General features: G+C 38.1%; 1 protein-coding gene across 7 annotated transcripts in view; it reads left to right on the plus strand.

Annotated features, from left to right (window-relative positions):
• SYTL5 (synaptotagmin like 5) overlaps positions 1-12045 on the plus strand; it is a 93272-nt gene that overhangs the window by 26690 nt on the left and 54537 nt on the right. For all 7 annotated transcript variants that reach the window (XM_069784929.1, XM_069784927.1, XM_069784930.1 and 4 more), the window contains one exon: positions 5004-5513. In XM_069784929.1, coding sequence (XP_069641030.1) covers positions 5395-5513 — 119 coding nt within the window. In that variant the 5' untranslated portion in view covers positions 5004-5394. The remainder of the gene's footprint in view (positions 1-5003; positions 5514-12045) is intronic.

Consider the following 12045-nt stretch of genomic DNA (forward strand, 5'->3'; position numbering starts at 1 on the left):
CTCTGTTGTGTGAAATCTTCACTCAGTTTAAGATGAAAACAACTAAACTTCCTAACCAGCCACAGGGCTGCTTAATAAAACATCAAAAATCTGTTAAAAGGATCATTGTCACTTTCTAAAAGCTGTCTGGCTGCTTTTGTTTTTAAACCCTAAGTTGGTTCATAATTCAGCTTTTGTCAGCTGATTTATTCTGGACTGTTTAGGCAGAGAGCAAAAAGTAGTGTAGGAAAGAAGCAGCACAAATTTTGCTATTAAATCCTAATGTGAAATACAAGCCTGGTCTCTGATCACATGTTGTCTAAAGCAGGGAAGTCTTAAGTGGTAGTTTGTTAAAACCAGTACCTCATTAGTCTCCTTTTCCATAGAATAAGTGTTCCTGCTGATTTTGCTATCGCCTTTCTTTTTGTTTAACAACTGCGTGTATAACAGGAATGCCCACCGCTTACCACAAACGGTACAGGAGCTAAACCAGAAGGTCTCCTGCTGTGAAGTAGGGGATGGTTTTGTAGCTCTTGTACCAGCACATGGCAGAGTGAAGGCAGTGTTATCAGAGTTTCAACACAGAATTTGTCTCATCAGGCAGGAGTGAAGGGACAAGGGATTTTTTTACTGGATCTGCTTCATGTAGGGTAAAGATACCTGCACAATCTTCAGTCCTAAAAGATAGCTTTGCAAGAGTAACATTATCTAAGAACTGGGAAAACTTGGTTTTTGCCAAGTTAGCTGCTGCTGAGGTAGGGAATATTACCTAGGCAGAGGTCACGTGTGTGATGTATTTACAAGGAATCCTGTCTGAACAAATACGAGCTTCTCTTGAGGTATTTGCTGAAGCTTCAGCAGCTAGACAGTGTCTGGTTAGGAAATCTATTATTTTTGAGTAGCAATTTCATAGTGCAGAAGAAAATCTGGAAGGTAAGGTGGGTCCGAATCTTAATGTCAATTAGCTGGTTGGTACACGTATGTCAGATAGCTGATGGACAGAAAAACGGGGCTATTTCAGCATCAGATATGGTACTGCAGCCCTGAACACAAAAGCCAGCATGCTCAGTGTTGGGCTGGAGACTGCATTACCCCACCAAAGCAATAAGGGAAATTTGAGGATGCTTGTTTTTAAGACTGTCATTGGTAGGTTTTATGTCTCACTAATACTGAACATGAGACCATTAAACAGGCTGACACCCCAGCTCTTTAGGAGAATATTTTTGCTAGTTCACAAGGTATTTTAACCTACATAGAGTTGGTTGAACACATAAGCAGGTAAAATTGTATTTTCTGACACTTGCTAAATCCCACTGTTACATGATAAAGACAGTTAAAACCCACAAGATTTTTGTCATAAATGGGACTGAAGGTTCTATTCCCAGGCATGTTCAGTAAAAAATAGAAAGCAACAAACCCCATTGTGAATAGCATAAAACTTCAGTTGATTGTAGTCTTTCTGTAAGAATAGATTTTACTACAGACATCTTTCTGTTAATGTGGGTAACATGAATGCAATTTGGGTCTGTCTGTCTATTTGGTAAACATAATAATATTCTGCATTATTCTCTAGATTGCAAACTCTTAACATAGTTTCTGTTGTAGTCTTTACAAACAAGACTATAATAATTTCTATTCAAGATTCACATAGTTCAGCTAAAAGGTCAGCTGTCAGCATGAGATACCAGAATTTTATTGACTAGACCACAGTCCAGTGAGTCTGCTCTGGTGTTTCTACACCTGTCTCATCTGGCATGGAAGGCAGTGGTAGCTCGGAGATCAGTTGCAATGTCAGGTTGTGCCTGTGGGCAGTGGGAATAATTCCGCCATTCTCTCCTTCCTTAACCTCTTCTTGCGTGCTTCCACTCTCCATGCCTTCAAACCTCTTACCACCACCTCTGGTGCTGGCCCCTAAATCTGACCTCTTCCCCACCTATTTCTGAGCACGGCCAGGGGTTGCTCTGACTGCCTGTGGACCTGTGGCTCAGAAGGATTTCCATTCGTGTGGGATTTTAGATCCCGCCTGCTTTCTACCTGCAAGTGTTGCCTCTGCTGCCAATGGCGTGTGTTCTGTGGTTTAGGATTTCCTTACTGCTGAAAGCTGTAAGAAACTTAGTGGAATGATCTTGCAGCTGAATTACATCTGGCACAGGAGGGTGTAGCACTCTCTTAAAATTAAGTCCATCTGATCTGATAGTTTGTGGTCTCATCACCCTTACCAGTGCTTAGTTCTGCTCTGGAGTCTACATATTTGACCCTATGCTCTAGGTACCAAACGAAGTAACCAGATTCCTGATTATGGCATGTCACCTTAGTAATTTTGGATTTCACATGTGCCTCCCTGTATTGAGACAGAAATCTTCCAGGACATTCAAGGATAGGCAATATGCTTAGCCAAAGGGAATTTTTGTGTCTTTCAGATATTCTGATAGGAGTACTAACCTCTTTAGAGTTAAAAGAAAAAAACTCAGAAAAAATGGCCAGATGTCTAATCTTTTGAAGTGTTTTTTCTCTTTCCTGAATTCCCAATACCAGAATACATCTTACAAGGTAGAGTGTTCTTGTCAGCCTGCTTGTCGTACCATTGTATTGTTATTCTGCAGGAACCCTAGTTACCTGTAGTGCATCATCCGGACAATAATGGTGCTGTCAGAGACCATTTTTAATGCTTTTGTTGCCCTAAATTTCTAATTGCATTGCTCATTCTTTCCCCTTAACCTCTTGGTTTTCCATTTTTCAATAAAACGTGGCTTTTTTTCTCAGTTAAAATAAATGCTTGTCAGAATAATGTGTCTCACCTACGCTACCCCTGCAAGGAAAACTTATGAACAAAAATTCAGAGCGCCTTGACCAGCCAAGCAACTTAGCTTATTCTCTGACTGCTGAACTTGGCTCTGTGAGTTTTATGCTGATGCCCCATGCTCCCTAGCCCACTGATGTTAGTTTCCAGCTGGGATGAAAGTGCTGTTTTCACCAGGCATTTTGGTAGGCAGTTCACAAAAGAAACTGGCCTTCTTGATAGTAACAAAGTGTAATTCACATGTTGGATTTCTTCCTTTTGCTTACAAGTAACTTGGCCTTATGGTATTAATTAATAAACACCATTTTCAAGAATTTAAGAATAAACATAATGGTCCAGTGTTTTATTTTTTCTATTAAAATAAATGCAGAGAATCAAATTAATTTTTTTTCTATGTGTGTTTTTATTACTTGGCTTTTATATGCTTAAGATAGCAATCTAGCCAGAAGTAGTAGTCTGTTCTTTGTTTCCCAATTTTCAGCAATAGTAAGCTCATCACTGGCAACCCTGACTTGTATTTCTGCCTTGCATTGACTTGTTGTGCGCTTTCAGTTTGTGTTTGGCCTTTCTGTCCCATTTTCTTACCTGATGGAAGTGACACTGATAGTTGGATCTGTATTGCAGAAACAGTAAGATTTATATTACTATTTTCTTAGAGAAAAAAAAAGATGAAAATACTTATATGCCAGTTGTATTTTATGATTTTTTAAATTAATTTGAAAATTTTAAAGATTAATTGAAACAGGTTATAAAATATCAGAAGAAATTCCCATGCTCATGTAAGACTAATATGAGGAAAAATCTCCTTTGAACTTAAATTGTGACATTTGTATCTTTTACTAATAAATAGTCAGATAACTGGGGGAATGAAGTATTTCAAAACTCATATTCTGAAGTAGTTGGTGAAAAGCAACACAAGAATTTCATTTGATGCCATTGGCAACAGTATTTGCTGCTTCAGTGGTTGTTAGGAAGGGAAACAGAAGGATATCTTGTCTTATACCCATAATTGTCTCAGACTATGAACACTACTCCTTCAGTTCTCTGTGCTATTTATTTTTGTCAAAACCTTTCCAAACTATTGAAAGCTAGGGAAGCAAGGGCTGCTTTAAAAAAAAAAAATTAAAAAAATCTTAAAAGCTGTTTTAGTTGTTCCAGCATGCATAATATAGAATAAATCTGCATTATCTTATAGCATATGTGCACCTATGTATGCACACATATGTATTTGTACTTACGTATGATGATGCAGATGCATTTTTTTGTGTATAAATGGGTTTATGTTTGTATATTGTATATAATGTGTGTATGCTTCAAAGTACAATGTGCAACTGTTCACATAGCTTAATTTCTTTAAGGAAAAGTGTCTTGGAGGTCATGCCTTGTTTTGATGTGAAACTCTATGTTTACTTATGAGACTGTGAGGGCTGGATGTTCCAACCAGTTAACTAGAAGTTTTAGATATTTTCCAAGTAGCTTCCTGGTGACTCTTTCCAAACACTTTCAAGTTCAGAGCTCCAGGATGGACTAGGGTGTCTCTTTTGGTTTAGTTTGGAAGTTGTTTTCTGTTTAGAAATGTCCTCCCTCCAACAACAACAAAGAAAAGTGACATTTGTCTTACTTCTGGGTGGCTACATGTTAATAAGTCACTCTAAGTTCTTGCTGCATTTACTGGAAGGTAATGAGCATTTCTAGAACACGTCATCCTAAATTAAATGTCTGCAGTAAGTGGATGAATCACTCCTTGAAAGTTCCTATTTCTCTGAATTGAATGTGAAGTGAGTGTAATGGACGATTTGCTAAAATGCAGGTGTATACTTGTTTTGAGGTGAGTCTTAACTTTAGTGCTGTCCTCTGAAGCCCTTCCACTTGTTAATTTTTACTTTTCCCTTAAAGTAATTGCAGGGAAATGAGTAGAATCATTCCTCCTCCCACCCCCCACCCCCATGCTTATTACTGTTAGGATGGAAGTATTACAAGGTGAATATAGTCATTTAAATGTATTGCAGTAGGAAGATAATTGCAGAGCCCTCGTGGGAGCATAATAATCAATGATTAGCGAGTAAATAAACAACAACATAGAAAACATGACATATAAGTAGCCCCCGAGATAACCTGATAGTCTGCAAGCCATTCTTTGGTGGCTTTAGTAGATTAAGCCTTTCTCAATCAGACTGTGACGGTACTGTCAAAATCACCTACACTTGTTTGTTTTGACTTGCAGGTAGTTTGAAATCAATACACCCAGCTATTTTGTGGCTCCAAACTACAATTATGCCGGGAAGTTGATTCTGCAGCTGCTTGTGACTGCAGCCTGAAGGCTGGCAGCGTGCCGGTGAGCGTCGGCCAGGGCACGAGGGCATTCAGTAACCAGGAAAATGACTGGTTTTCTTGAGGAAGGAACAAAGAAGAAACCTTTATTTCTTGCGTAGTTGGAAGGCAAAGCAATACAGTCTTGACACCTGGTTAATTTAAAGAAGCATTTTTTCAAAATACCTCTTGATGGTGTGGATCTTGTAACTCTGGCACAAACGTGCCTTTGGACTTGTGCAAATAAATTGTTGGAAGAGTTGATTGGGCAAAGCAGTCATTGAAAGAGTGGCTGTTGAAGAATCATGACGAAGCACTTGGAGATCATCAATTTGTCATTTTTGCTGGAACATGAAAAAGAAACGATATTGGGAGTACTGAAGAGAGATGAGTATCTGAAAAAAGTTGAAGATAAAAGGATAAGGTAACCCTTTTTATTATTGTTCTATACTACAGACCATATTTTTAAGATATTTTTGTGGTACCCAGTGAAGATTTTCTAGATGCCTCAGGAGAAGGTTGAGTGTTGGGAGGTGGCACAGTTAATTATAAGTCAAAGTGTGTTAAAAAGAAAATTGCTTGCTAGTGTGGCCCTCTGTAAACAAAAGATTGTGTCCATTGCTTCAAGACAAAAGAGTAAGAAAGGTAACAAGTGCAAAAATACACAGCAGTGGTTTTTAAATTTCAGATTCTGTAGATTTTGCCCAGTTTGGCTGAATTTCCTGCTGTGAATGGAAGGCTTTAGTAAGGCTTTTGAACTTTCTTCCTCTGAGAGGAGCTGTATGCTTTGTGCCTTCAGAGCTGACTGTGGGAGGGGAAGTTTGGAAAGTGGCCCAGGGAGAGAAAGTAGGTGTGTGCCACTGTACGGGAGTCTCTACAACATAGGGCAAATGCGAGATCATGACCTTTTTCTTTCTGTTGCAATATTTACAGAATAGGGAGCAGGAGGGACCCCTCATTTTCCAAATTTACTAATAAATAAGTAAGCCTGAAAATCTCAGGTATGGATCTCAAAAGTTGCTGATGGGAGACATAGACACTCAGGGTAGTAATAGAGTCCATGTGTTCTTTTCTGAGGAAAAAAGGTAAAAATCAAAGTTCGGAGAACAATATGTAGAGGCAGGCTGAGAATCACTTATTTTAGATGACTCAAACTGAGTTAGTTCCGCTAAGTATCAGTTCTGCAAAGGTTCCTAGGCTTTTCCAGTATGTTGTTGCTCCTTCCTCTCGCTTCTTTCTGCTGCCCTTTCAAACTTTTTTACAGTGCTGGTTCTGAGAAACGGGCTTAGCGTGGATGTATGCAGCAGTTGGTGTTGGCGAGGCTGCTGAGTGTAATGGGTGACAAAGGGAAGATTTCCAGCCTTTGCTGGTTTCTGTCCATGTATTCCAAGTCCAGGCTGCATTGTTCCTCCCTTTGATTTGCTAAAAAGCATTTTAGACCTTGTGCATTGCAGAGATGTATGCTCAGCACCTGCTGAGGCTTCTTTTGTATAGAACTATTATTTGGAAATCCATGCAGAATGAGCTGCCGGTTTTGGAAATCTTTTTACCTTGAGAGAACCGAGTCTAAGTGCAATGCCTCTGTTGGTGTGCAGCCCGTTTAACTGGAGAAATGTAGCAGCTCACCTAAATGGAGTGGGCTAAAACTGGTTGATTCTTCAGCTGCAAGACTGGAAGGAAAGGTGTTTCTTTATGGTGGTGTGGGCAAATTAATAGTTTCATCTCCTTCATGATTTGTCAGATGAAGAAGAAAACAGAACACAAGAAAACAGATGGAGCACTGTTTGTTCCAGGCATTGTGCTCTATTTTGTAATAGGATAGGCATTTCAAAGTAAGTATTTCAGTTTTCTAAGGTGGCAGCCTTGGAAATGTGTGACCTGCCAGTAGTCCTCGATCAAAGGTGTCGGTATGAAGTGCAGCAGTGTATCAGATCACTACCTTCCCAAACTCCCAGAAAGCTTTCTTTTCTACTGCTTTTATTTCCCAGTCTCAAGTGGAAAGTTGAAACTCCTGAGGTTTTGTGGTTTTTTTTTCCTTTGGTTTGTTTTTTGGGGGGGTTGGTTTTTTTTTTTTAAATACAATTTCATAAACCTCCTAATTTTCTGCTTTTTTTGGCACTAATAGAAGTCACTCTGCCAAACCTACTGAGTTTGAGAACCCAAGGCACCTCTGGAGACTGCGGTTCAGTAAAGTGGCAGGTGGTATTGGCTTACCTGTGTTTTGGTACAAATGGAAAGAGCACCCTAAGAAAAAGCTGAAAATGAAGTTAATCTGAAATAAAATGCTAATTAGGATAACTAATGGTGGAACATGATGCTTATGCATAGTTCTAGCACCTGTATATGAACCAATTGATTTCAGATCAGAGCATATTTGGAGAATTGTCACTAGACCATACTGTGCCTGAGGATGGTGGAAAGTAGTCTATAAAAGACTTCCAAGGTATACAACCTATGAAGAACTGAGTGGGTAACTGCTTCCTAGGAGACTTCATAATTTTTCTTTCCGAAAAGCTTGGCAAGGATATCTTTAATTATGGCTTATAAGTATACTTCAGAGGAACATTTGTTGTCTTTGGAATTCCATTTGGTGCAATCTGTCATGTATTTTATTGAAGCACTTTGCAGAAGAACAAGTTCCTTTGTATTTATTTTCAAGGCATTTTTCATTCTGGTGAGATGCTTGCTTGTACATTGTACCAAAGAATTTTTATTAGTCTGTTCCACTCTTTCTAAATCTATCTTGATAATTGTTTTTTTCTGTCCCTATTAGTCTTCAAAAAACATTGTGACTTGAAAGGGTCTTTCTATTCAACATGAAAGCAATAGTAAGTGTAAGAGGATGTCTTAATAACGAAATTGTCAAGGAGTTATTTTCCACTATCACTGTTCACACTGGTGTTCTGGAGTGCAGGTGACTGTTCTGGTATTTTCATTTGATGTACAAGTATTTCACCTACATGTGAGAGAAACACAGAAGGCAGGAAATACTCTTTCTGTGGTCTAGTTTTGATAATACAAATAAGCAACCTGCTTAATAAATATTAGGGCATTTATGTTCTTAACGTTAAGTGTGCATCTTGTGTGACTGGAAATTTTCTTAGAATATTGATTTAAAGCTGTTAGATCACCTGTGCAAATAACCTACAGTGTTCTAAACACTGCTCTATGATGCTTTTGATGTCAGCCGAATGATCATCATGATTATTTTCAAATGCTAAGATTATTTGGGTGAAATCATTAAATTACATAGAGCTAAAATACCTAAAAATAGTGAACTTGACCACACTGAGGGTGAAAAAGTAGGGTTTTTTTAACATGTGAGTTGCTGGGAGAAACTTGCATCCAGATAATGTCAGTCAAGACATTCTGAACTGAATGTTTTGGACTGAAACATGTATCCTTTTCCTTATTTCTCCATCCTTTTACAATTTTTAAATAGTTTTGTTCTTTTAAGACCCTTTTTATGAAAACCCATGTCATATTTGATGTGTAGTGTCACAAGTCATGAAATCAATACTAAATCGAAAGAATGTATTTGCCAAAAGGAAGGGTGTAGCATGTACCAGGTGTGTTTCATTTAACTGTTGTTGGTTTGTTTCTGTTCCAACAGCAGCCCCACTGCATCCTCCCCAGATGTGGTGTTACGCAGGGAACTGGGTCTGATGGTCGTAGCGTTTTGCATTTGGAGCTAGCTCTTCATCTCAATATTCTTCTGCTACCGCAGAGCAAACACACATGACACACTTACCGCTAATGTACCTTTCTTTCTTATCTTGACTATTTTCTTAGGCAGCATTTAAAATACAATGGTTCTTTTCATTCTTTATGAAGCAAAGCTGTGAATACCATGCTTTTAGAAGAGGAGATGCCAGTGTAATAATTGCTGAAGTGAGAAAACAAGGAACATGCCAATTTCTTCCAAGGATAAGGCTTTATTGGGTTAGTACTTGAATTATTCCCTCAGCATTTAGGTTGCCAGAAGTTGTGTAAGAATTGCACCAGTCCCAGATCTGTATTGACAAGGCAAGTTGGCATTCCTGTCTTTTCAGTTAATTAAAATGGCATCTCCTTATCAGTCCGAAGAGATCCACAGAAGCAAATCAGGTATTAACTTCACTACAATATAGGAGAGACTGTTAGCATGGATACCACCATGTGGTAACTACAGGCAAGTACTTCAGAAAAAAAATTTTGAGTAACGGGAATTGACTTATCTGCTGAGTATACATTTGGACTTATTTATAAGCACAAAAGCATTGCAAGATAGTATGTAGTATGGTATATGGTCTGTGTTTTTGCAAAACTGCAGATACATATTTGAAGGAAGGAGTCCTTATGTTAAAGCATATTGCTCATCCATACGTGTATGGGAAGTTAGGGGGTTGCTTGTCTGACAGCTATCTCATTGTCAAGTGAATTTAACACGTTGTTATTCTTTGAACCGGAGACTTTTCCATCAAAAGTAGTTACTATTGCCAGTACTCTAAGGGTAAAGATACCTGTTTTGATCTCCAGTGTTTGAGAATGAACATCCTCCATTGGTGAAAGAATTTCTGATGGTCATTAATTCTCATACTCTGGGTACAGTTTATTTTATCAAAGACTAGTAAGAAACCAACAAGCAATTTGCCCTTTTTTTTTTTTTTTTTTTTAGATCTTATTAACAGTTTTTAGTTGAGAGGATGAGGGAGTTACTCAGAAGAAGGTTCATCTGTGGAAGTTTGGCATTATTATAGTATCCAATATAATTTCAGTTCCCATGCCTTCTTTCCTTCTGTTCACTGGGCTCTATTCTGCCATTCATTATGCCAGTTCTCTTTTCCTTTACAAATGTATTCTTTGCCTTTCCCTCTTTCCTTTCATTGTCACAAATATACCTCCATACTTGGATATTTTTAAGACAGTTTTTATCATACAGATCTGTTACATAAGCAAAATGTGGAAATCTGTGCTTATAAAATATGAACCTAAAAATACTTCAGGTACTCAAATGGCTAGATTTTACAATACAAGGAGATCTCAATGGAAATTGGTAATAGCCCATCCTTTTGTGAATTGTCAACAATATTTACTGTTACTTTCCACATACTGTGTCAGACAGTGGAGAGAATCTGGTTGAATTTGGAGGAGATACTGGGAATCAGTCTGGGGAGAAAATTTCCTTTCTCTCTCAGCCTCCAGAAGTATGTTGATACCAGTTCCTGCACAGAAAAATTCTCTAGTATCAGTATCTAAGTTAACAGCTGTAGAGCTTCAGAAGGAGGATGTGTCAACTCATCTGTGCAGGAAACAGAACTTTGTTAAGAACAGGTGCAAGACTGGAGCAATTTCATATATTTAAACTTTTTTCCTGCTGAAGTCTTTAATTATAGTTGGTTGAGGACAGGTTTGTGTTTGTGTTTTTTTTTTAAAAACTGCAATTTTTTTATGACTCTCTGAACTCTGGAAACTTAGAATGGCAAAATAAAATTAGGAATACGTGGATTCTGATGCTCTACATCTTAAGATGAAAAAGCTGTTTGAAATGGGGAGAAGAAAGATGCAGAAGAACTTTGAAAATCAAACTGAGGAATCATGTATGCCATTGCATTCAACCATGGTTTTTCAAAAAAGGGAGAGGAGACGAGGTAGAAAAGATTTTCAAAACAAAAAGTTTTCCAAAATTGTACTGAAATGAAGGGAAAAAAAAAAAATCAGCTTGGTATTTAAAAAAAAAAAGTTACCTGGCTCAAAGCAAGTGGATCGTGCTTACAGAATTAGAGGAAATTATGGCATTCATTTAAGTGAATGGCTTGAGCAGTAAGTGTCTTGCCTCTTGCAGCACTATAGCTATTCTACTTTTCTGCATTTGGGGAATAAATGTTCTCTAGGGTAAAACATACTATTAAGAAGAAATGGATCTGTTAAGGCTTCTTATTGCTTCTTCCCCTTTACAGGGTTGTAAGGGTTTGGGAGTATTCCATCTCTGGAGGCTGCATTTATGAGGGAATGAGCGCCGTTGACTGCCTCATGAGTTTTAGCATCAGTAGGGAGGAGTCAGACTCTTTTGGGGCCTCTTTTGTGCCTCTTGCAGGTGGTGGGCAAATGTGCCAAGAGCTACAACTGCTTGCTGCTCCTTGCTTTGGGTTTTGTAGAATTGCGGTCCTTCCTGCCTGCATTTTTTTCCTCATCTTTTCAAGGCATCAAGTTTTCACGTTTTCTTGTTAGATGGACTTAATGTAAGATCTGAGTCGTTTCTCAAATTCGGTGTTGGCTAAGTTTTGTTTGTTTGTTTCCTGCTTTGATATTTTATATGGGTCTTTTAGGCCCTATTTGGGAAGGTTTAGATTAGGTCATTCAGTGTTACCTGGAATACTAGTTACAACAGAACTCCTCTCCAATGTACTTCACATATTTTCTGAGACAGTAGAGGGATCTTAATATAAATTCACAGTTAGAGGAATGGCTAAATGTTCTGCTATCCTTGGCAGTAACAAATTTCTTTTTAGTACCTATCCTCTGTCAAACAGCTGTTGTAATAGATGGTTTAGAAACTTCAGTATATGATAGGATTCTTTTTCTTCAGCAGCTTAGTAAATTGGGTTCTGTTGAGTTTTTCTCTTGCATATTACTAGGAGAGGATTGATAAAGATTAATTCTTGTTTAATATTTGAGATTAAAATATCTAACTTCATGGTTAATTAGATTCCTTGAAAATTAAGGAGAGCTCAAATGTTGGGATGGCAAAAGGAAATAGGGTGTTTATAATACAGCTGGTTCCCATCTTGGGGGATAAAGAGTAGCGGTAAGTCAGTTCAGCTACATGCTGCACTTGTTATCCCTTTTCAATATTGTGTAACACCTGGATGCAGTCTGTAGGACACACTGATAATTACAAAAAAAAAAGGCATCATACTGCCTGTGGAGTTCCTGAAATGCAATGGGTCATTGTGTTGATTTTAAGTAAAAATGAG

Source organism: Haliaeetus albicilla, chromosome 6 (genome assembly GCF_947461875.1).
Source record: "Haliaeetus albicilla chromosome 6, bHalAlb1.1, whole genome shotgun sequence".
Classification (NCBI taxonomy): Eukaryota; Metazoa; Chordata; class Aves; order Accipitriformes; family Accipitridae; genus Haliaeetus; species Haliaeetus albicilla.